Below are 24,500 nucleotides of genomic sequence, written 5' to 3'. Positions count from 1 at the left end.
GTCCTCAATATTATACAAATGTTAAGATTTTTCCTTTTTTTGAGTTATACAAATGTTAAAATTAATTCCTCAAACTTACGACAATTCTAGGAATGGGATCTCAGAATGATAAAAATTACACTCTTAAAATTATACGGTTTTACGATTTCTACGATTAAGTAACTACGAGAGCCTAATTTTAAAATTTGGCTTGAATTTTAGAAATTGAGAACTTAGACCCCATATGCTAACTTTTTCTTTTTCCAAAGTTTTCGAAAATTATTTGCATATTTTTTTTAAGTACAATAGTTGAATTATTAGTCCAATTCCAAAAATAAAAACAAGTTTTAAAAAGCTAATATTCTTAGTTTTCAAAATTTGGCTTGATTTTTTAAATAATTGGTAAAAAGTAGATAACAATGAAAGAAATTTAGAGGTGGAAGTAATATCTATGGACTTAATTTTCAAAAACAAAATGTTTACCAAATGAGACCTTAATTTTTGCAATTGAGAGTTTGATAGTATAATCATAGTTACAAATACGCGTTTGTCCTCTACAACAAATTATGTTCTAGTAGGTATTTTAAAAAATCAATTGATACCATGTCTATTTATGGACCTTAATTTTCCTTCTTCACACTCAAACACAACCTATGATTAAAAACAATGCTATGTTTGGTTTTAATCAACAATCATCAAAAGTCACTTACTAGATCTTCAAGACATTTGATCTCAATGCTCTTGATTGTTATATTAGAATGAACTTCTCCTGTCAAGGTCGGCATCCACTAGCAAAACTCACTCTTATGGCCATTTCCACCTTCTTTGTTTCGACTAACAGTTGAGTGTTTTTTTCAACCAGAATCTAGTGTTTAGTACAGTTGATTATTTTTCATACAAAATATAGATTTAATTAAAGTTCTACGGTTATTGTCAATTTGAGCATAACTCAAATGGTTAATACATCAAATATATATTCAATTTGAAAGTTAGAGGTTGAAATTTTGTCTCCTCATTTTATAGAGGTAGTAAGACATCGATAGATATTGCTTTGGCTTCTTTACCTCATTGAATTAACAAGAAAACCAATAGTAGTGTGCCTCGTCAAAAAGGTTCAAGGAGATGATGATTTTGGTTTCAAGTCGTATCAATTAAAAATACTTTAAGTCCGAGTATGTTAACTGTTATTAAATTCTCTCTTATGTCCTTTAGTTTATAGTTTGAAAGTGAGATTAAAAACTTTGGAATAGTGCATTTGTAATTGAGATTGAGGAACAATTATTTCATATGATGTTAATAATTTTTTGTGTAGTGGTTTTTTCTTCTTCTCATGGATTGTGTTTTCTTATTATTGTATTTGTGAGTTTTGTAGTTAAATTTTGTGTTTTCTAATTTTGTTATATTTTTAAAAGATTTTCTATTGTATGTATGTCTATTTTTTTTAGGTGGAAGTGTGAGGTTCTTCTCAAAATGTTATTAAAGTTTTAGATTGTAGTTTGTTGAATGTTTTAGTATGCTGTATGGTTGCAATATTGTCTACATGTTCATGTTAGAAAATAATTTTTGAAATATTCTATGATGTGGATATTGTTGGATTGTTCGCTATTCTTTTACTTGTCAGGAGTGAAGTAAATTTGTTAAACCTTTTTTGTCCAATAAAGTTTGATGTGGACAAATTTAATAAAAGGTTAAATTTTTGTTAGTGAACAATTTAAGTCTAGGATGTGTTAATACAGTACGAGTTACACAAAATTTGTTCAGCAATGATGGTGGGTCAGATGGAGTCAAGAGGAAATTCCAGCAAATATTTAAAGAAAGAAAGTGTTAATATAGTAGATAAAGTGTTTGGAATGTGAACACCCTAAATGAATGAAAAATATAACATATTCATCCAAATAACTTTGGATTAGCGTTGACGTTGTATTTCTTGTAAAGGGAGATGATGACTTCTTCGAAAAGAAAATGAAATTCATCAGTGTGGTACATTTGGTTTACCATAAAATATGAATGTGCAAGTATTGACTCAGCGGTTATGCCAAGTGTATAGTGGAAGTTATTTCGATGATTGAATAACTTATGAGTGAGCCAATAAGGTTAAAATTGCTCTATAGACTTCAACAATATTTATCAACTTGTGACAAAAAAATAAATTTGTGAAGTGATAGTCCAAATGGTCTATTCTTTATATTGGAGTGAGTTATAATTCTATAAGTTGAGTGATATGATTTCAAGTGAAAACAATGGATGCAGTAGAAGTTGTGGATATTTTAAATATCCTGTCAAGGTAAAAATTTATTTGGTTTTTTGACAAAATATTAGAAGATCGGTCGTCCCATTTTAAATAGATTCAATTCTCAAGGAAGTAATGGACTTCATACCCTATAAAGAGATCTTATGACTTTTGTTTCAAGTCGTTATAGTTACGAACCCTTCTTAACTTTTAAGTATGCTAATTATAATTGTTATGCTTTTTATTGAGAGTGAATTGAATTAAAGGGTGTGATGGTATAAAAGCTTATTTTTTTATTTTTTTGTTTTTGTGAAATAATGATAGTATAAATTTTTTGGAAGTGCTTTATAATTTAAATTGTAGATAAAATTATTCTAAGTTGATTCCGGCAATTTCTCACTTTTTTATAGTTATTTATTTAAGATATTATTATGTTTTCTACGGAAATTTTCCGTAGTATTAGATAATATAATATTAAATTATTTTTGTACTTTTTTCATCGTAGTTCACTCTCTGGATATAAATGTTTGGTTTTTAATTTGATTTTAATTATTTGACTGCCTTTAATTTTCAAACTTTAATTTGAATTAAAATTAAAAAATTGATAATATATATTAAAAACATTTTAAAAAATAGTAAAATACTGACACTATTTACCATATATAACAACAATCATTAAAGTCTCAGTACCCATGTTTTTTTTTTTTTAATATTATTATCTTTTTGATTTAGATAGATTTAAGCTCAAGCTCTAATTTAAATTAAAATATAAAATTAAAATTATTTTTGATTCGGATCACTACTTTAATTTAAGTCAAAATATGATATCTTTTTCAAACTTTCATTTGAACTATATATATATATATATATATATCAAAATAAGGAATACTATTGAGTGACATTATAACAATACAATTACATAAATAGGAAAGTAAAAATAAAAATAAAAAAAAATAAAATAAAATAAAGCACATGAAAACATACCCCTAAGAACGTAAAAGCATCATCAAATAACCATTTTGTTTTTTGAAAACTAAACCTATAGATACGGTTCTCATTCTCAACTTTGTTTATTTGTTATCTATAATCTACATATGCTTTTAGAAAACCAAGACAAAATTTGAAAAAAAAAAAAAAAAAAGTAACTCTAAAAAAGTTGTTTTTTTTTTAAAAAAAATTGGCTAAGAATTCAACAATTCTATTTTTAAAAAAATATGCAAATAGTTGTAAGACATGGGAGAAAATATATTTGATTTTGAAAAACAAAAAACGAAATAATTTTTAAACGAAGTTTATTTTTTTTTTCTATTGTATTTAATTTTTACTTCGAAGGACTAGAGTTGCAGTTATGTTTTTCTCCACATGAACCGTATTACGAATTTAAAAGAAAAAAAACTACAAAAACGGTAAATTATATCAAATCACCATTTTTTTTTCTGCCACTTCAAAAGAAACATACAAAAAAAAAAGGTATAATTCTACAATCTAATGGTAATAATTTTATAATCTTAGATAAATAAGGGATCAAATTTAAAGTTCATAACAATCATCGTAACAATTATAGTTTTTTTTTTTAACCAAGAAAATCAAACCATTAATGAATTGACGCCATTAAATTAGTACTTGTTTTAGGTTTTCACCAATTTCAGTTGGCCTTGATAAGGTTAAAAAAATACCTATGGTACATAAATTTTCACGAAAACAACAATTAATCCCTAAAGTTCGGTTAATAACAATTTAGTTTAGGTACTTTCAATTTTGTAACAATCTACCGTATAAAATAAACATTAGCCCGTAAGAATTTTATATTTTCAAGTTTACTAATCAAAATTAGACTTTAAATTTAAACCTCTAATTAGTTTAACAATTTATTTATCCAATAAAAATCATCAAATATTAACACTTACAATAAGTTATATCCCTTCAAATACTAACATTTATAATAATTTATACGATAGAGATATGCACTAAATCACTATAAAATTAAAAATACAAGGACTGAATCGTATAATTCTACAAATAGATGGACTAAATCGTTATAATCTAAAAATTTAGGGACCCTGGTGAATTTTGACATTTTAGTAAATTTGTAAATAATATTTGAAGAACCTTTTTCAAGATGAAAAATTTCCAATAAATAATTGTATATATGAAAAGCCCCACTATAATAAACCCATATTTTTTCTTAAAAAAATAAACCATATTTGAAGGAAATTAAAAAACCAAAAAACAAACATAAAATAAAATAAAATAAAAAATCAAATTTATTGTATAAAACTCTCAAAATTCTTCTCTACCTCTTAGTTGTTTACCCATATATATATCTCAACACTCTCAACTTCCTTCTGAGTTGGAATTTCTTCTTCTTCTTCTTCTTCTTCTTCTTCTTCTTCTTCTTCTTCTCCTCCTCTTCTCTCTTTTTTATCTCCTTTTCTTCCGATCTCCCTTCATCTTGATCCTCGCCGTCGAACCTCCAAATTCTTCACTCTCCCGGTTCAAATTTCTGTATATACATCTTCCTCTCTTTGAAATTCATTGTTTTTACGATCTGATCATTGCCTAATTAGATTCAAACTCCTCGTTTTTACTTCAGTATTTCATTCTATTCACTTCGATTATCTCAATTTTTCCCTTTCAAATCCCTAATTTTCATTTCTTCTTCTTCTTCTTTGATCAGTTCCCCGTCACTAGGAAAGTGATCGGTCATCTTAGCCGTTTCTCAATTTCTGCAATGCTTTCAGTACCAATATGAAGATGAAGAGAAGGAGGGCGCTTGAAGTGGTATATAGAAATTTCGATTCCTTGCCGCTTAGGGTTTTGTTTTTTTCCTTCTTTTATTTACCTTTTCCCCCCTTCTTTTTCATGAATATAAGGGCTTATCGGTCTAGGGTTTTCGTTATATTTATATGTTTTTAAATTTTTCTTTATTTTGTTTGTTTTAATTGTTTCGTGGTTGATTATAATTCTTTTTGTTTGTTTATTGGTTTTGTGCTTCTTTAAGTTGGTTATAGGACTTTGGCATGGTAGGAATGCCAGGGATTAGGATCGAGTTTGTTTAGTGTGTTTTGGGTGATTATGATCATTCTGATGGTTAATGTTTTAATTGCTTTTACTCCACGCGAATTGATGTTTTCCTGATTATGTTTTTCAGTTTTTTCTTATGCACTTCCACTGAATTATGCATGTGTTCCTATATTTTTGGGAACCTCCGTTGCCATTTTTTGTTAGCTACCGAAGTCCTAATTTTGGATGGATTTAGGATATTGCATATGTCTGTTGGACTGTCTGTTGGAATTGTTTGTAGTGTCACCCTGCATTTGAGTTTACTTTTCGTCATGATATCCTAGTGGATATCTCTCCCGTTTTTAACACCTGTATGCACTCGTGCTACTTTAAATGACTTCTTGAGTCAATGAGTCCAGAGAATAATGGAAAAAGATAAAGAATGATGATGAAAAAATAATGATGAAGGTTTCTATAACATAAGGAAGAAAAAGCTTATTTTTGAATGTCTATCTCATGTTGGTCTTTGTGTTGACATGCTGAATATACTGGGCTGATTCCTAGTGGATTTATTTTCATGTAATCGCATCTCCTTTTTTGTTGTTGGTTTATTTTTGAGGCTCAAGAAGAGAAGGGAAAGGAAATAAAGGACAAATACTTCTAGATATTATGAATGGCTATGGTATATTGACATGCAACTGCTGAAATTTTATTAGTGTTTCTATAGGGGATTAGATGGTTATTACGGTCTAATAACTGTTTGGCAATGATCATTGGAGTTATTGGCTCTATTGAGAATTGATGTCTGTGCCTTCAAAGTTACAGATCCAAGCACCTGCTGGATTTGTTTTTCAATTCATGTAGTACTCTCATTTTCGAAAAATTGATTGAAGAAATCATGAAATTTCTAGTTAAAAATTTTTAGCATGGGATTTATTGTGAAATCATATTAACCCAATCCTTGTAAGTTTTGTTGTCGGTACTGATCTGAAGAGCCCTGTGAGAGTTCTTATATTACAGCTTTAGGTGTCAATTGTCTATTATGGACATACGCTAGTTATTTTAATGAAATTGTATGTCTAATTCTTTCTACTGATTTGTAACCCTTAGCTTAGTAATAATTTAAACACTGTTAATGCAATCAGCTTATGCTGTTATTAGTTGCTTACTAATGTAAGTTTAGTTGTTTGGGTGCGTACCATGCATTTTGATTCTAATCTTCCTTTACGTATTGCTTTCTTGTGCTGATTTATTTTAAACGTTTTATTTTTATTATGTACTGTTTGATTGTTTTGGATCAGTTTTTTTGTTTGTTAACTTTCTGAAGAACTGTTTGATAATTTATTCTTTTTGTCTGTTAGCCTCCAAAAATTAGATCGTTCATCAATAATGTCACATCTGTTCCGCTTGAGGATATTGAAGAACCTCTGAAAGGTTTCGTTTGGGAATTTGATAAGGTAGCTCTGAAACTGGATCATCATTTTGCTTTATGTTATCAGACAGAACATTTATGACTTATTTTATTTTATTTTTTAATATGCAGGGGGATTTCCATCATTGGGTTGACCTCTTCAATCATTTTGATTCATTTTTTGAGAAGCATATAAAGACGAGGAAGGATTTGCAGGTTGAGGATAATTTTTTGGGCTCCGATCCTCCATTTCCAAGAGAAGCTGTTCTTCAGATTCTGCGTGTCATAAGAATAATATTAGGGAATTGCACTAATAAACACTTTTATAGCTCGTATGAGGTTTGTTTTTATTTTCAGTAGTAGTTTTTCATATTTTACTCTCCTAAGTACTCATTGCCTTTTGATGACAGTTGCTTATTATTTTAAGTTTGTAATTTCATAGTTCAGGCATGAAGGCACATCATATTCATCTGTTCAGAATGTCATTAATACTTTCCAGTTAGCTTCACTATAGCACTCTCTTCCATTAGCATTTCACAAGTTAATGCTTTTCGTTAATGTTTCATTGCAGCAGCATCTGTCATGTCTTCTAGCTTCAACTGATGCTGATATAGTTGAGGCCTGCCTGCAGACTTTGTCTGCTTTTTTGAAGAAATCTATTGGGAAGTACTCCATTAGGGATGCTTCTTTGAACTCGAAGTTATTTGCTCTTGCACAAGGATGGGGAGGAAAGGAAGAAGGCCTTGGACTGATTGCATGTGCATTGCAGAATGGTTGCAGCCAGGTTACTCATGAGTTGGGTTGCACTCTGCACTTTGAGTTTTATGCTTTAAATGAATCTGGAAGTGACAGCGCAGAACAGTCAGCCAAAGGTCTGCAAATCATTCATTTACCTAATGTCAGCTCCTGCCTAGAAACTGATTTAGAACTTCTAAGTAAGTTAATTGCCGAGTTCAATGTGCCAACTAGTTTGAGATTTTCTCTTCTGACAAGGTTGCGATTTGCAAGAGCATTTCATTCTCTATCTGCTCGACAGCAGTATACCTGCATTCGCCTGTATGCCTTCATTGTTCTTGTTCAAGCAAGTGGTGATGCTGATGATCTAGTTAGTTTCTTTAACTCTGAGCCAGAGTTTGTAAATGAGTTAGTTGGCTTATTAAGCTATGAAGATGAAGTTCCTGTAAAAATACGGATCCATTGTCTATTATCATTGGTTGCACTTTGTCAAGACCGGTCGCGCCAACCAACTGTGTTGTCTGCAGTGACTTCTGGTGGGCACCGTGGCATCTTGTCAAGCCTCATGCAGAAGGTTGTTGATTCTGTGATTACTGATACTACAAACTGGTCGTTGCTTTTTGCTGAAACCTTGTTATCGCTCGTTACTGTTTTGGTCTCATCATCATCAGGGTGCTCAGCCATGCGTGAAGCTGGATTTATTCCTACTCTTCTACCGCTCCTTAAAGATACTAATCCACAACATTTGCATCTAGTCAGTACTGCTGTGCATATTTTGGAAGTTTTTATGGACTATAGCAATCCAGCTGCTGCATTATTTAGAGACTTGGGGGGATTGGATGATACTATTTCTCGCCTGAAGGTTGAGGTATCACATGTTGAGAATGGTTCAAAGCAACAAGGGGATGATGTTGAATATGGTGGGAGGAATTGGCAAGTTGGGATTGCTGCTGCTTCAGATTTGAATGACTTGCAGCCTTTCTACTCGGAAGCTTTGCTATCATATCATCGGCGATTGCTGATGAAAGCTTTACTTCGTGCTATATCCCTTGGAACTTATGCCCCTGGAAATACTGCCCGCTTCTATGGTTCTGAAGAGAATTTGTTGCCTCATTGTTTGTGCATAGTATTTAGAAGAGCCAAAGATTTTGGTGGAGGGGTTTTTTCACTTGCGGCTACTGTTATGAGTGATTTAATCCATAAAGATCCAACTTGTTTTCCTATCTTAGATGCTGCTGGTCTTCCTGCTGCCTTTCTTGATGCTATAATGGATGGTGTTGTCTGCTCTGCAGAAGCGATAACATGCATTCCTCAGTGTCTGGATGCTTTATGTCTAAACAATAATGGCCTTCAAGCTGTTAAAGACCACAATGCTTTGAGGTGCTTTGTGAAAATATTTACTTCAAGAACTTATTTACGTGCCCTTACTAGTGATGCTTCAGGATCGTTATCTAGTGGGCTTGATGAACTAATGCGTCATGCATCTTCTCTCCGTGGGCCTGGAGTGGATATGTTGATAGAAATCTTGAGTTCCATAGTAAAAATTGGATCCCCGGTTGATGCTTCTTGTACATCAACTGACCCATCAAGCTCTTCTACTGCAGTTCCCATGGAGACTGATGTTGAAGAAAGGAAATCTGTCCTATCAGATGATAAGGGAACTGCCAAGATGGGAAACCTGGAGCAAAGTGGTGCTGAGGTATCTCTTGATCAATCTGTGACAAATCCAGAGTCGTTTCTCCCAGATTGTGTGAGCAATGCTGCTCGTCTTCTTGAAACAGTTCTCCAAAATGCTGATACATGTCGCATATTTGTTGAGAAGAAGGGCATTGAAGCTGTTTTGCAGTTATTTACATTGCCTTTGATGCCCCCATCCGTGTCAGTTGGTCAGAGCATCTCTGTAGCCTTCAAAAACTTCTCACCTCAGCATTCTGCTTCTCTTGCTCGTGCAGTATGTACATTTTTGAGAGAGCAACTGAAATCAACAAATGAGTTCTTGGTTTCTGTTGAAGGATCTCAGCTTGCTCTTGTTGAATCTTCGAAGCAAACTAGGGGCTTAAAACATCTTTCCTGTCTTGAAAGTATACTGTGCTTGTGCAACTTTTTGTTGAAGGGGACTACAACTTTGGTTTCTGAGCTGGGAATTGCAGATGCTGATATATTGAAAGATATTGGAAGCACTTATAGGGAAATAATTTGGCAAATTTCTTTGGATAATCATTCAAAGACCGATGATAAAAAGAGTGCTGATCAAGATCCAGAAAGTTCAGATGCAACTCCTTCAAATACCGGTGGAAGAGAGAGTGATGATGATACAAACATGCCAGTGGTGAGATACATGAATCCAGTTTCTCTTAGGAATGGTTCTCAGTCTTTGTGGGGCGGGGAGCGTGAGTTTCTCTCTGTTGTTCGCTCTAGTGAAAGTCTCCATCGCCGTAGTCGACATGGGTTGACACGTTTACGAGGTGGAAGAAGTGGACGACAACTAGAGCCTTTTAATATTGATTCTGAAGCATCTGGAATTTTGGAGGCATCCTCTACTCCAGAGTTGAAAAAGAAAAGTCCTGAGGTTCTTGTCTCTGAAATTTTGAACAAGCTTGGTTCAACAATGCGTGCTTTCTTTACGGCTCTTGTCAAGGGCTTTACATCATCCAATCGTCGTAGAGTTGACTCTGGGTCATTAAGCTCTGCTTCAAAAGCAATTGGAACTGCTCTGTCCAAAATATTTCTTGATGCTCTTAGTTTCTCTGGGCATTCTGGTTCATCGGGGCTTGATATTTCCTTGCCAGTGAAGTGTCGATATCTTGGAAAGGTAGTGGATGATATGGCAGCGCTTACATTTGATGGCAGAAAGCGAACTTGTTATTCGGCTATGGTTAATAACTTCTATGTAAATGGTACATTCAAGGAGCTGATTACAACATTTGAGGCTACAAGTCAATTGTTATGGTCACTTCCTTTTTCTGTTCAAAATTCGGCAGTTGATCATGAGAGGACAAATGAAGAAAGCAACTTGTCTCATAGTCCATGGCTATTTGATACAATACAGAGTTACTGCCGTGTACTTGAGTATTTTGTTAGTTCTGCGTTACTTTTATCTCCAAATTCTGCCTCCCAAGTGCAACAGCTCATTCAACCGGTGGCTGTTGGTCTGTCCATTGGATTATTTCTCGTGCCAAGGGACCCTGAAGTTTTTGTGCGAATGCTGCAGGCCCAAGTTCTAGATGTGTTACTTCCTATCTGGAATCATCCCAATTTTCCAAACTGTAATCCGTCGTTCATTGCTTCCATTGTTTCTCTTGTTACACACATATATTCTGGTGTTGGAGATTTTAAACGCAATCGCTCTGGAATTGCTGGCACCACTAACCCACGGTTCATTCCCCCACCACCTGATGAAGCTACTATTGCTACTATTGTTGAGATGGGTTTTACAAGGGCAAGAGCAGAGGAGGCATTGAGAAGGGTGGAAACAAATAGCGTTGAGATGGCAATGGAGTGGCTATTTAGTCATGCCGATGATCCTGTGCAGGAGGATGATGAACTTGCACGTGCACTTGCACTTTCATTGGGAAATTCATCAGAATCATCTAAAGTAGATAATGGCGACAAGCCTATGGATGTATTGATGGATGTGGGACATGCAAAAGCACCTCCTGTTGATGATATTCTGGCTGCATCAGTGAGATTATTTCAGAGTAGTGACACAATGGCATTCACATTAACAGATTTGCTTGTGACTCTTTGCAACCGGAGCAAGGGTGAAGATCGCTCCAGAGTGATGTCTTATCTTATTCAGCAGTTAAAGCTTTGCCCCTTAGATTTTACAAAAGATAATGGAGCTTTAAGTATGTTGTCACATATTATTGCATTGCTTCTTTTTGAAGATGTAAATGCTCGTAAAATTGCTGCACAAGAGGGTATTGTGTCTACTGTTATAAATATCCTGACAAATTTCAAGTCTAGAAATGCTGCTGCACCCGAGGTTTTATTACCAAAATGTGTTAGTGCTTTATTGCTGATCTTGGACAGCATGTTACAGCGCAGACCCAAAATTAGTTCTGAAAATACTGATGGTTCTCCAGTGGGGTCTTCACCCGACTTGTCCGGTGGGGGCCAAACACCCATGTCTGCACCTATGTCCATTGGAGATGATAAATCTGACAAAAATGATAAAATTGCTTTAAATGCTGCTGATAAACAATCTGGGTCAGCATTTGAGCATGTACTGGGAAAGCCTACAGGTTATTTAACTGCTGAGGAGTGTAATGAGGTGATGTTACTTGCTTGTGACTTGATAAAACAACGTGTTCCAGGAGTGATCATGCAGGCTGTCCTACAATTATGTGCACGTTTGACAAAAATTCATGCTCTTGCTTTGCATTTTCTTGAAAATGGAGGTCTGGTCGAACTCTTTAATCTTCCAAGAAGTTGTTTCTTTCCTGGTTATGACACTCTGGCTTCTGCTATTGTTCGGCATCTTCTTGAAGACCCCCAGACGCTTCAAACAGCAATGGAATTGGAAATACGGCAAACTTTGGGCGGAAGCCGACATGCTGGACGCACATCTGCCCGCAATTTCTTGACTTCAATGGCAGCTGTTATTTCCAGAGATCCCATGGTTTTCATGAAAGCCTCAGCTGCAGTTTGTCAGTTGGAGACATCAGGTGGCCGGACCTTTGTTGTGTTATCAAAGGAAAAGGAGAAAGAAAAGGAGAAAGAAAAGGAGAAGGAGAGATTAAAAGTATCTGGAACGGAAGTTGGTTTATCTTCCACTGAAAGTGTGAAGATATCTGAAAATAAGATTTTTGAAGGATCGGCGAAATGCTCGAAAAATCACAAAAAGATTCCTGCAAATCTCACTCAAGTGATCGACCAACTTATTGAAATTGTTCTCAAGTACCCATTGACGCAAAACCAGGTGGATTCTGTTAGTAATGTCTGTTCTATGGAGGTTGATGAACCTAATACCAAGGTCAAGGGAAAATCAAAAGTGGTGGATAAAAAAAATTCAGAGGATGAATCTGAAAAATCTACTGGACTGGCTAAAGTAACTTTTGTTCTCAAATTATTGAGCGACATCCTTCTGATGTATGTACATGCTGTAGGAGTCATTCTTAGACGTGACTCTGAAATGTGTCAACTTCGAGGCTGTAATCATTTGGATGGTGCTGGGCAAGGTGGGATTGTTTACCACATTTTGCAACGGTTACTTCCTCTCTCAATTGATAAATCTGCAGGACCTGATGAATGGAGAGACAAGTTATCTGAAAAGGCTTCTTATTTTCTGGTGGTTCTTTGTGGTCGGTCTAGTGAAGGACGCAGACGAGTAATCAATGAGCTTGTGAAAGCTTTGTCTCTGTTTTCCAACTCTGAGGGCAACTCAAATAAGAACCCTGTCTTGCCTGATAAAAAGATTTTTGCTTTTTCTAATTTGGCATATTCTATATTGTCCAAAAATTCGTCTTCCAGTAACTTGCCAGGTTCAGGCTGCTCACCTGACATTGCTAAAAGCATGATAGATGGAGGAATGGTTCAATGTCTGACAAATATTTTACAAGTGGTTGATCTGGACCATCCTGATGCTCCTAAAATTGTTAACCTTATATTGAAGGCCCTGGAGAGTCTGACAAGGGCTGCCAATGCTAGTGAGCAAATAATGAAGTCTGATGGAATGGTGAAAAAAAAATCTTCAGGGTTAAGCGAAAGGCTTGATGATCAGGTAAATACAGTCTCAACTGATGAGACTGTTAGGGAAAATCAGAATGCTGACAGTCAACAGTTAGTCAGAGAGGCAGTGGACAATAATCAGCAAGAGTTTGCTGCTACTCAAAATGATGGCAATATTAACACTCAATCAAATCGGTCCCTTGAGCAGGAAATGAGATTAGAAGTGGAAGGGACAATGGCTGCAAATGAACACATGGAGCTAGGAATGGAGTTTATGCGTGAGGAGATGGAAGAAGCTGGTGTCTTGCACAATTCTGACCAAATTGAAATGAACTTTCATGTAGAGAACAGGGCAGATGAGGAGATGGGTGATGAAGATGATGATGTGGGGGATGATGCTGAAGATGATGATGATGACGATGACGACGGAGAGGACGAGGACGAGGATATAGCTGAAGATGGTGGAGGAATGATGTCCCTTCCAGATACTGATGTGGAAGATCATGATGATACTAGACTGGCAGATGACTACAATGATGAGATGGTAGATGAAGAAGATGATGATTTTCATGAGAATAGAGTCAATGAGGTCAGGTGGAGAGAGGCTCTTGATGGACTGGATCATCTACAGGTACTTGGGCAGCCTGGAGGTGCTAGTGGGCTCGTTGATGTTGCCGCTGAACCTTTTGAAGGTGTAAATGTTGATGACCTTTTTGGTCTTCGAAGACCTTTAGGCTTTGAGCGCCGCCGTCAGACTGGTAGGTCCTCCTTTGAACGATCTGTTGTTGAAGTAAATGGTTTTCAACATCCCCTTCTTCTAAGGCCATCCCAGTCAGGAGATATGGTCTCAATGTGGTCATCTACTGGGAATGCATCTCGTGACTTGGATTCTTTATCAGCTGGGAGCTATGATGCATCCAACTTTTATGTGTTTGATGCTCCTGTTTTTCCATATGACCATATGGCAAATAATTTATTTGGCGACAGATTTGGGGGTGCAGCTCCACCACCTTTGGCCGACTATCCTATTGGTATAGACTCATTGCCGTTAGCAGGAAGAAGAGGGGCAGGTGATGGCCGTTGGACTGATGATGGTCAACCACAAGGAGGTATTCAGGCTAGTGCAGTTGCTCAGGCTGTTGAGGAACTGTTTGTGTCTCATATGCATGGTATTGCGCCTGCTGAAAGACTACAACAGAGTTCTGGAATGCATGATAAACAATTGGATACCCTTGCATCCAATAATAATCTAGTAGTAGCAGAATCTGGTAACGCTAGCAATCAACAAAACGAAGACCAGAATCCGGATAACTCTGTTGAAGCCTTACACCATGAAACTAATATAACTGTTGAGAGTGCTATTTCCCATCAAGTTAATTCAGAATCTATAATTGAAGAAGCTGGGGAAAACGTGCAAGAGCATGAACCTATGTCTATTCAACCTCATGCACCGGATATTACATTGAATGAGCATGATAGGATGGACATGGGAGAACAAAATGGTGCTTCTGGTGAGCAGATTGAGACATTACCTCAGTTTAACAACCTGGATTGTGATGGAACTTCCGAAGTGCCTGCAGATCTTCATGAAATGCCATCTCAGGGCGTAGACTGTCCTGGATCTTCTGAAATGGATGCTGAGGCTGGGAATCATGTAATATCAGACTTTGGATTAGAGACGTCCAATCTTGGTGATTGCCAGGTCTCTTCTGCTGGTGTTAGTGTTGATGTTGACATGAATGATAATGATGCTGAAGAAATTCTTACTGAGCAGCCTATTCTGACAACAACTGAGGATAGTAGAGGAGGGTCAACATCAGAGCAGAATGCGCTGGTTGCTCCGGATGTTAACCAGGCAGATCAAAGTGGTATGAGTAGTGAAGCCTCTGGTGCCAATGCTATAGATCCTACATTCTTGGAGGCACTACCTGAGGACTTGCGTGCCGAAGTTCTTGCTTCACAGCAAGCTCAGCCCATTCAACCTCCTACATATGCTCCACCCTCAGCAGATGATATTGATCCCGAATTTTTAGCTGCACTTCCTCCTGATATACAAGCAGAAGTCTTGGCACAGCAGAGAGCACAGAGGGTTGCTCAGCAGGCAGAGGGACAACCAGTTGACATGGATAATGCTTCGATCATTGCTACATTTCCTGCTGATTTGCGGGAAGAAGTTTGGATCTTGGACTTTATCTCAGTTTTCATTTCTCAAGATGTTTTTGTTTCTGAGTTTGACCATTTTCCTTCTTGTGTTCCAGGTTCTGTTAACTTCGTCAGAGGCAGTTTTGTCAGCACTCCCTTCTTCATTGCTAGCTGAAGCCCAAATGCTTAGAGATCGAGCAATGAGTCACTATCAGGCTCGTAGTCTCTTTGGTAGCAGCCATAGACTGGGCAATCGGAGGAATGGTCTGGGATTTGATAGGCAGACAGTGATGGACAGGGGTGTTGGAGTTACAATTGGTCGTAGAGCAGCTTCCGCCATTGCAGATAGCCTGAAGATGAAAGAAATTGAAGGCGAACCACTTCTTGATGGGAAGTCGTTAAAAGCTTTAATACGACTGCTAAGATTAGCTCAGGTAATGTATTATCATATGGATGATGAATTGAGTGTTTTATATGTTGGAGGATTTGTGAACTAAATGCACATTCTATAGTTATGAACAGATTTTTGCAGTTAAGTGTGTATTCTTAACCCAGCCCATGCTGATATATGCAGTTCTGCACATAAATTTATTATTTTTGCGTATATTTGATTCTGATCCTAGGGTTTAAGTGTTTCATGCTTTCTTTTTTAATGAACTGGGGAAAATACAAAACTAAGGCCAAATTGTCTAGGAATTATATATGTAGTTTTGATTCCTGTCACATGATTGATTAATTAGATATTTCTCTTACCATTTGGTTCTTTTTATATGGTAACTTAATTGGATTTCCATTTTTTTTCATAAGAAATTGTTGGCTTCGTTCTGTTTCATTTCCTATTGGAAAATTCCTTTCAATTCATGAAAGGAGATCTTTGCCTTTTAGTGAAGCAGCCACGTTTAAAATTGTACCTTTAACTGCATTGAAAATTGAAAATAAAGTGGTCTGCTGCATACATTCTCCACCTAATGTGGCATTTTACTCTTCTTATGTTGTCCAGCCGCTTGGAAAAGGACTATTGCAGAGACTTTTGTTTAACCTTTGTGCACATAGTGTTACAAGGGCAAGTCTGGTTTATCTATTACTAGATATGATCAAATCTGAGGCTGAAGGTTCTGTGGGTGGAGTTGCAACGATCAATTCTCAAAGGCTTTATGGTTGTCAGTCAAATGTTGTTTATGGTCGATCACAGTTATTGGATGGTAGTACGTTTTTCACTTAATTTTTGTCTCCTTTTGTCATTTCTATATTTATAATTTTTATGTATGTCTTTACAGGTCTTCCTCCTTTGATGTTGCGTCGTATACTTGAGATTTTAACTTATTTGGCAACAAATCATTCTGCTGTTGCCAATATGTTATTCTACTTTGATTTGGAGACTGTTCCTGAGGATTTGAGTTCTTCATGCATGGAAACTAAGAAGGGCAAGGAGAAAGTTGTGGAAGGACTTCCAACAAGTAAATTAAAAACCTGTCAAGCTGTAAATATACCTTTGGTTCAATTCTTGAAGCTTTTGAATCGACCGCTTTTCTTGCGTAGTGTTGTGCATCTTGAACAGGTATGGAAGATTCACAAGAGAGAAGCATTGTAAAAATGATGCACACTTCTCAGATTTTGGATGTTTTTCTTATGTTTAACATTTATGTGTTTCCCCTTCCCATTTTCTAATTAAGAATCCATATGCTGCAGGTCGTGAGCCTCCTTCAAGTAGTTGTTTATACTGCATCATCAAAACTGGAGCATCAGTCCCGTTCTGAACAGGTAACAGGAAATTCCCCTATGTTACCTGTTGATGAAGCTAGTGGTGCAGTTTCAAAGGATCCTTCTTTGCCGGAAGGAGACTCAAAGCAAGATAATAGTGATGCTGCTGGATCAACTTCAGGTGGAAAAGGGAGTAATGACATACACAATATCTTTTTGCAACTGCCGCATTCTGTTTTGTGCAATTTATGTGCACTGCTTGGCCGCGAGGGGTATTCATCTTTCAGTCTAATGTCTTTTGAGTTATCTACTCTATCCTATTGGCTTATGATGATAATTAAGTTATGGGTTCTTTTTTGCTTTTGTATCGACTTTGGAGGAATTATTTTTGAGAACGGTGTTATTGTAGGTTTTTTTTTTGTTTTTTTTTTCTTTTTTGGTTTGTTTTGTCTTTTGGTTTTTTTCCTCTTGAAGAAACTAAATTCGTCTACTAACTGGTATTTAGGCTTTCTGATAAAGTATACACACTTGCTGGTGAGGTACTGAAGAAGTTGTCCTCGGTTGCAGCACCCCACCGAAAATTCTTCATGTCGGAGCTCTCAGAACTAGCTAATGGGTTGAGCAGCTCTGCTATCAGCGAGCTTGTTACCTTGAGGAATACGAACATGTTGGGTTTAAGTGCCAGTTCAATGGCTGGGGCAGCGATCGTTCGTGTCCTGCAAGCTCTTAGTTCACTTACTTCCCCTTGTGTGAGGGAGACCAAAAGTTCAGAGTGTGATAGTGAATTAGAGGAGCAAGCCATCATGTGGAGGTTGAATGTGGCGCTAGAGCCATTGTGGCAAGCATTAAGTGACTGTATAAGTGTTACTGAGACACAACTGTCTCAGAGCTCCACTTCAACTACTCCAGTGAATGTTGGGGAGCAACTTCAGGGCACTATCTCTTCCTCTCCTCTACCTCCTGGTGGTCAGAGACTCCTTCCATTTATTGAGGCTTTCTTTGTTTTGTCTGAAAAGCTTCAAGCAAATCTGTCCATTTTGCAACAAGACCATGCCAATGTTACCGCAAGAGAGGTCAAAGAGTTTGCTGGAACTTCAGACACATTAAGCACAAAGGGTGCTGATTTTCAGAAAAAGTCTGATGGTGCTGTAACGTTTACAAGGTTTGCTGAGAGGCATCGCCGTCTTTTGAATGCTTTTATCAGACAAAACCCAGGCTTAATGGAGAAGTCACTTTCGATATTGTTGAAGGCTCCTAGGCTGATTGATTTCGATAATAAGAGAGCTTATTTCCGTTCAAGAATTAGGCAACAGAATGAGCAACATATTTCTGGTCCTTTGCGGATCAGTGTTCGTCGGGCCTATGTTTTGGAGGATTCATACAATCAATTGCGTATGCGGCCAACTCAAGACTTGAGAGGGCGATTGAATGTGCAGTTTCAAGGTGAAGAGGGTATTGATGCTGGTGGGCTGACAAGAGAATGGTATCAGTTACTCTCTAGGGTCATATTTGACAAGGGAGCCTTGCTATTCACAACAGTTGGAAACAATGCAACTTTCCAGCCAAATCCAAATTCTGTCTACCAAACAGAACATCTTTCATACTTCAAGTTTGTTGGTCGTGTGGTAATTGACTGAACTGGGATTCTGATATTTGCTAGGGACTCTTTTACTGTTTCAATTTGACTAACAATAGATTCAATTTTATGCAGGTTGCAAAGGCCCTGTTTGATGGGCAACTTTTGGATGTTTATTTCACAAGATCTTTTTACAAGCACATTCTTGGGGTTAAGGTGACTTACCATGATATAGAAGCTGTCGACCCTGATTACTATAAAAACTTGAAGTGGATGCTGGAGGTTAGTGGTTTTCTGTGTATATTAGCTATTACCGTTAACTTGGGTTTATATTTCAACATTTCATTTTCTAACTGTTGGACCTCTCTGTCAGAACGATGTGAGTGACATTCCTGATCTCACATTTAGCATGGATGCAGATGAGGAGAAGCACATTCTTTATGAGAAAAATGAGGTCATAATCCAAAATTTGGCATCTGTCAATCTTGTTTTTGTGTGTGTGTGGTAAAAACTTACTTTGGTATGAACTCTGGTACTATTTTTATAGTATTTTAATATTCTTTCCATTGAACTCTGTAGGTCACTGATTATGAGCTTAAGCCTGGAGGACGAAATATAAGAGTTACTGAAGAGACAAAACATGAATATGTAGACCTTGTTGCAGATCATATTTTAACCAATGCTATCCGTCCTCAAATTAACTCATTTCTAGATGGTTTCAATGAGTTGGTGCCACGAGAACTTATTTCTATTTTTAACGACAAGGAGCTTGAGTTACTCATCAGTGGACTTCCTGAAATTGATTGTGAGTTTTCTCACACAAAATAATCGAGGCATCTGGTGTTTTAGGTTTATTTTATTTTATATGAGGTTTTAATGTAATTTTAATTTTTGTATTGTCTTTCCAGTGGATGATTTGAAGGCGAACACAGAGTACACCGGCTACACAGCTGCATCAAGTGTTGTACAGTGGTTTTGGGAGGTGGTTAAATCCTTTGGTAAGGAAGACATGGCAAGATTGCTGCAGTTTGTGACTGGAACATCAAAGGTAATGATGCATTAGTGTGTTTGCATCTATTTTTTCTTGACTATAAAATGCCATGAGCAATTTTTATTGTTTTCTTCATGTTCTTTGCCCCCGTCTGATTCTTGGACATCTGTCATGAACAGTTAGCTTTCTTTTGAATATAACGAGGGTATTAAGGAGGGTCAACCTGGTTGAGATGTTTGGGTGCACCTATTGATCCATATATACTGATCTTCTATCTTTTCATCATATTAACGAAAAGCTCGTTTCCGTTTAAAAAAAAAAATTAACAACTTGGTTTTTGCATTGCAAGTAATGGACATAACAAATTGATTAAGGAAATGTTGAGTAATCCTATAGTAGGATAGGAACACGAGCAACCGCCGTTTTTTCTTTAAGTCACCATTTATTTCTGGTTCTTTCAGGTTCCATTGGAGGGCTTTAAAGCTTTGCAAGGTATCTCTGGACCCCAAAGGTTTCAGATTCACAAGGCATATGGAGCTCCTGATAGGCTGCCATCAGCCCATACATGGTGGGATAGAAAATGCCATTCCATCTTACTTCTTATTTATGCTTTGTTGTTATGAGCAGAAGTCTACAATCAACTGTAGTTTTTTCCAATGATTCAACCTCCTGAAAATATTCATTTCTCCTGCCTTAACTAACAAGATTTCACATCTTCTTTCTTCAGCTTTAATCAACTAGATCTCCCCGAGTACTCATCGAAGGAGCAGCTTCAAGAACGCTTGCTTCTTGCCATTCATGAAGCCAGTGAAGGATTTGGCTTTGGCTAAGCCTCCTTCCAATTTGCGTTTCGAGAAAAATGCACATCTGAAATTGCCATGTACATGTTAGTTCAGAATCCACTCAGGTTTTCCTTATCTGATTGATTGTTTTCTTTTTGGTAATATAGCTGGTTTGTTGTAATTTTATACTGACGTTTGTTATTCTAAACTCAACCAGATGAAGGCAAATGCTGCGGATCAAAATATGACATTGGAGGCAGGGGCGTTGAGAAAACTTTGCAAGGAGCCGGTCCTGGAAAATAAATGAAGCTTGCTTGATCTTTAACGGAGCAGCCAATTACCGTGATTTTTATTGAGGTACCAATGTGCTTCTCCTCCAAAGTGTGTGACCAATTGGTTTGAGAAAGTGATTCTTTTGGTTGGAATCCTCACCATTCAAATGAGTTTCGATTGGGGTAGAATAATACACAGGGTTGATAACAGAAATGAGCCAAATTCCTTATCTTGTCTATAATGAGTTTTTTTTTCTTTCTTTCTTTCTTCTTTCCTTTGCTAGTTCAGTTTAATCACTCCTTTTGCAGCCAACAAACTGCACTTGAGGGAGTAGAAGCCTTTTTATGTTTTTGTAATTAATCTTCAGGTTGGTTGGTAATAAAACACTGAATGTATATCTTTTTCTGAATGGATTTGTCATGTTCTAGTTTTTATTATTCAATTTTTAGAAGCAAAGAGCTTCAATGCTGCTGTTTCTTCATTTGATTTTTCTTGGGATGATATTACTATGTACTATTGGAGGAGAGCCTGAGGTAAGCTAGATCGTTCATCCAATCCAATTATTTTGAAGGATTTGAGAAATGTTATTAGCCACTCGGTACTACTTTGCTTATGTGTGAGAGATATTGCATGTAAAATCTCAAGTAGTGTCAGAAGATGAAATGTTTGGGAGTGTCTTTGGGGTGCTCAAGTAAACATTCTCCACTATATTACTGCTATATAAAAGAAGTTTTAAAAGTACTTCAAAGTGCACCAAATCAAATTTAAGTATATACATAACCACTAAATCGATTGGTTCATTTTGATTTTTAAATTTTTGTTGCACTCTTAGTTTTAACTCTAAGATTACTCACAAATGGTTTGTATTGTATTGAAAGATATGCAATCAAAATCAAGGTGTTTGATAAATTATTTTTGAATTTTATGCCTTCCCAAGTGTAGAAAAGAAGAATCTTCCCCTAAAAGCACTTCGCATAAAATTATATGCCAAACTAAAAAACAATATGTTAAAATTCATGATTAGTTATAGGCTTCTTATGATTTATATATCAAACATTAGAATATACGACTTAATTCACTCTTTCATCATTAAAAGAAAAGAAAAAAAAAAAAAAACAAATGTAAATCATTATAGTTTTGTATTACAGGTCAGATTTGGTGGATAACAGAAACAAAAGAGGCAGAATCTATCACAAACACAAATAAAATGAAGTAATGATAATAATAATAATAAATAAAAGAAAACAATGAAGCAGCTTGTGCTTGTTCCAAGGTGGAAGATGATCAAATAGGCAACAAAACTAATCATATTGTCAGTTTTTGTCTCCTATAAACTACTTTACCATATTACAAGGGCTATTGTTATTGCCATTGTAGACAGAATCTAGCACTCTTAATATGCCACTACCCATTCCCATTCTTCATATTCCACTATATATAAATCTTATTCTTCCCCTTCTTGTTTTACGTAATTAATGTTATGTTACGGTACACGTTTTAGTCCTCGAATTCTTAAATCTACGTTAAAGGATCATTAAACTTAAAATGTTTAATGTGTAATCGAATTTTTTATCTTGATTGACCATGTTATGAATGGGTTTGAACCGACAAAATAGAACAAAAATCAAGAAACAGGGAAAAATAAGTTTAAGTTTAAGTGGACGTGGATTTGAATAAGTTGAGGACAACCTAATTTTTATGGTAATCATATTAAATCCAAACTTAATCAACATTAGAAAAAATTCATATCCTAATCCTTGTATGATTATGATTAACTCCGAGCCAAATCTCTTATAGATCCATCGCTATAGATTCATAAGAGTTAATTTGAACAATTTTTTTTGTTTATAAATTACAAATTTATCGTTGTTGTTACACGAAAGTCATGCTTATCTTTTCTTTCCAAATTTTGGCATCAACATATCTATGTGATACAACATTGAGATATGTACATAGTACAACGATATACTTTAAATTGTATCCAGTAAATTCATATACATCTTTGGGTAGAAATTTTACTTGCTGGACCCAAAATTCAAAGTTGAAAGGGGTTTTATGTACTTCTAAACTCTTAAAATCTAAAGACAGTCTAGGAACTCAAAATGTAATTTAATTTGATGTTTTCTTTACATGTTCCACAACATGATTTGAGTGGTTGATTGTTTTTTCTTTTCTTGATCATTGGTGGGGGAGGTTAAGAGATAATGTTTTTATTGATTCTATAACTTTGTATTGATATTTGTAATAATTCGATTTCTTATTGATTTGAGTGACAATTTACATAAAAAGATATGCCCCTTGCTTAAATCATAAGTTATATTATACATTAGTAAAGTATTTACATGTTTTCTCTGCAGAAATAATCTGCAGAAATAACAATCATGTTTTTGTCCTTTAATTACAATAATAATTGACGTGTATTCTTTTCCAGAACCTAGTTCAAATTTTTATATCTTTTTATAATATATTTTTTAATTAAGATACGTACTAGTTAATGTTGTGCAATAATCAAACTAAATAAGAGTACAGTTCTACTGTACATAATTTTCAATCTTCAAACTTTAAGAAAAATGAATAGAAAGATAACGTAATTTTCTTCATCAATAAATGCATTAAAACACAAAGAACAAATTACAAAAGAAAAAAGAGAAGAAAAAAAAGTAAAATTAATAGTGTTATTGATAAGATTGAGAATTGACTCTTTGAAAGATACCCAATGTGTCTTAATAATGTTTTCTTTAATCAAAATCACTTTTATTATTAAATACTTTAATAAAATACTTCATTATTTTGTTCCTAATGTTTCAAGGTGCTTTTTTTTATTTGATTGAAATGATTTTGAATATTAAAAATAAAGCAAGAACTCAAAAGAAATAAAGTATATGTATGGAAAAGTAAATAGGGAATGGAAAATGTGTTTCACAAGAACTAAAAGAGATTAAAAGGTAAAGTTAGAAAAAAGAGAAAACAAAAAAAAAAAAAAAAAAAAAGAACTTTCCAAGAAAGTGTGTAAATTCAATCTATGTAGTCAAAATGCCTAAACATTTTGAGATAAAAACACATTTATGTTTGATTATATAAGTCTTAATCATCATCAGCTTCCTCTTTAAAAATCTTTCATTTTTATTTTTAAAGAAACCCAAATTGGTTGAACCTATGCATCATTTTTCTCAATTAGTTTCTAATTTTTTGGATGAAAATTGACTTCAATCATTTTTGTTCTTCCTGTCTTTTTCTTTTTCATATCACTCATATTTTGACCCACCTAACTCTTTCCTAAATTTTCAATTAAATTGTGAATGTAGTCTTCTAATTATACAAAAAAATTAAAACAAGTTTTCCCGATAAAAATTTATAAATAGTCTTTGATCAAATCGTCGTGAGAAATTAAATTCTAATTATAAATTATATGAACTAAATTTTAACTTATAATTTACGATTTAACTATTTTCCTTTCTTGTTTATAAACATAATCATTTACCAAGCTTTCTCATTGACCTTTCTTTTCTTTAATTTTTATAGTGTTTGGCTTTTTTACAATTGTTGATGTTAAAATTTGGTAGAGGAAAATGTACTTATTGTTCACGTAACATCAACGGTGAATTTATAATCTAGCTAGTAAAGATGTGTACATTGATATTGTTCTTGTCACATAGATTTCGATTCTTAAGTTAGAAAGTGTATGTGTATAACTAGTTGAGAGTTTGAGTATTAGAATGAATCTACTTCTCTCTAGTGCTATTGTGATGTATTTATAGATGTTGTTGACCTAGAACCTTTCACTTAGGGTTTTATTGAGCTGCACTGGGCTTATCTTTTAATTTATTAGATTGACGTGTGTGAGGGATGTGCCTCGTTTGGCATTTTGCTAGAGTCGACTAAGGTCGAGTACCTCCCTTTTGCCATATTCTAAGCCTAAGACGATCCATTTGGTTAGGGCATGCGCATAAGGCACAATCCATTAGGCGTTTTGGTAAGGCTCAACCTCAACCTTGGTTAAGGTCGAA

The 24,500-nt window shown here is 35.3% G+C and overlaps 1 protein-coding gene across 6 annotated transcripts; it reads left to right on the top strand.

The window, feature by feature from the left end:
• The first annotated feature begins 4,519 nt into the window (after positions 1–4,519).
• On the top strand, positions 4,520–20,902 carry LOC103491036 (E3 ubiquitin-protein ligase UPL1). 6 transcript variants are annotated; one of them, XM_051086548.1, is made up of 17 exons: positions 4,524–4,714; positions 4,887–4,990; positions 6,574–6,669; positions 6,756–6,962; positions 7,195–15,201; positions 15,287–15,604; positions 16,171–16,372; positions 16,448–16,728; positions 16,860–17,143; positions 17,377–18,496; positions 18,583–18,729; positions 18,821–18,901; positions 19,027–19,252; positions 19,356–19,495; positions 19,900–20,006; positions 20,166–20,324; positions 20,438–20,902. In XM_051086548.1, exons 2-16 carry the CDS (start codon positions 4,958–4,960, stop codon positions 20,266–20,268), a joined length of 11,352 nt encoding a protein of 3,783 aa, XP_050942505.1. In that variant the 5' UTR covers positions 4,524–4,714; positions 4,887–4,957; the 3' UTR covers positions 20,269–20,324; positions 20,438–20,902. The 6 variants fall into 6 exon arrangements, with proteins under 6 accessions (XP_050942508.1, XP_050942505.1, XP_016900603.1 ...); XM_017045114.2 differs by having other exon boundaries at positions 20,166–20,345; XM_017045113.2 differs by having other exon boundaries at positions 16,171–16,375.
• Positions 20,903–24,500: the final 3,598 nt, after the last annotated feature.

Source organism: Cucumis melo, chromosome 6, assembly GCF_025177605.1.
Source record: "Cucumis melo cultivar AY chromosome 6, USDA_Cmelo_AY_1.0, whole genome shotgun sequence".
NCBI classification, from domain to species: domain Eukaryota; kingdom Viridiplantae; phylum Streptophyta; class Magnoliopsida; order Cucurbitales; family Cucurbitaceae; genus Cucumis; species Cucumis melo.
Note: the sequence above shows the minus strand (reverse complement) of the source record. Positions and strands in the feature narration are given on the sequence as shown.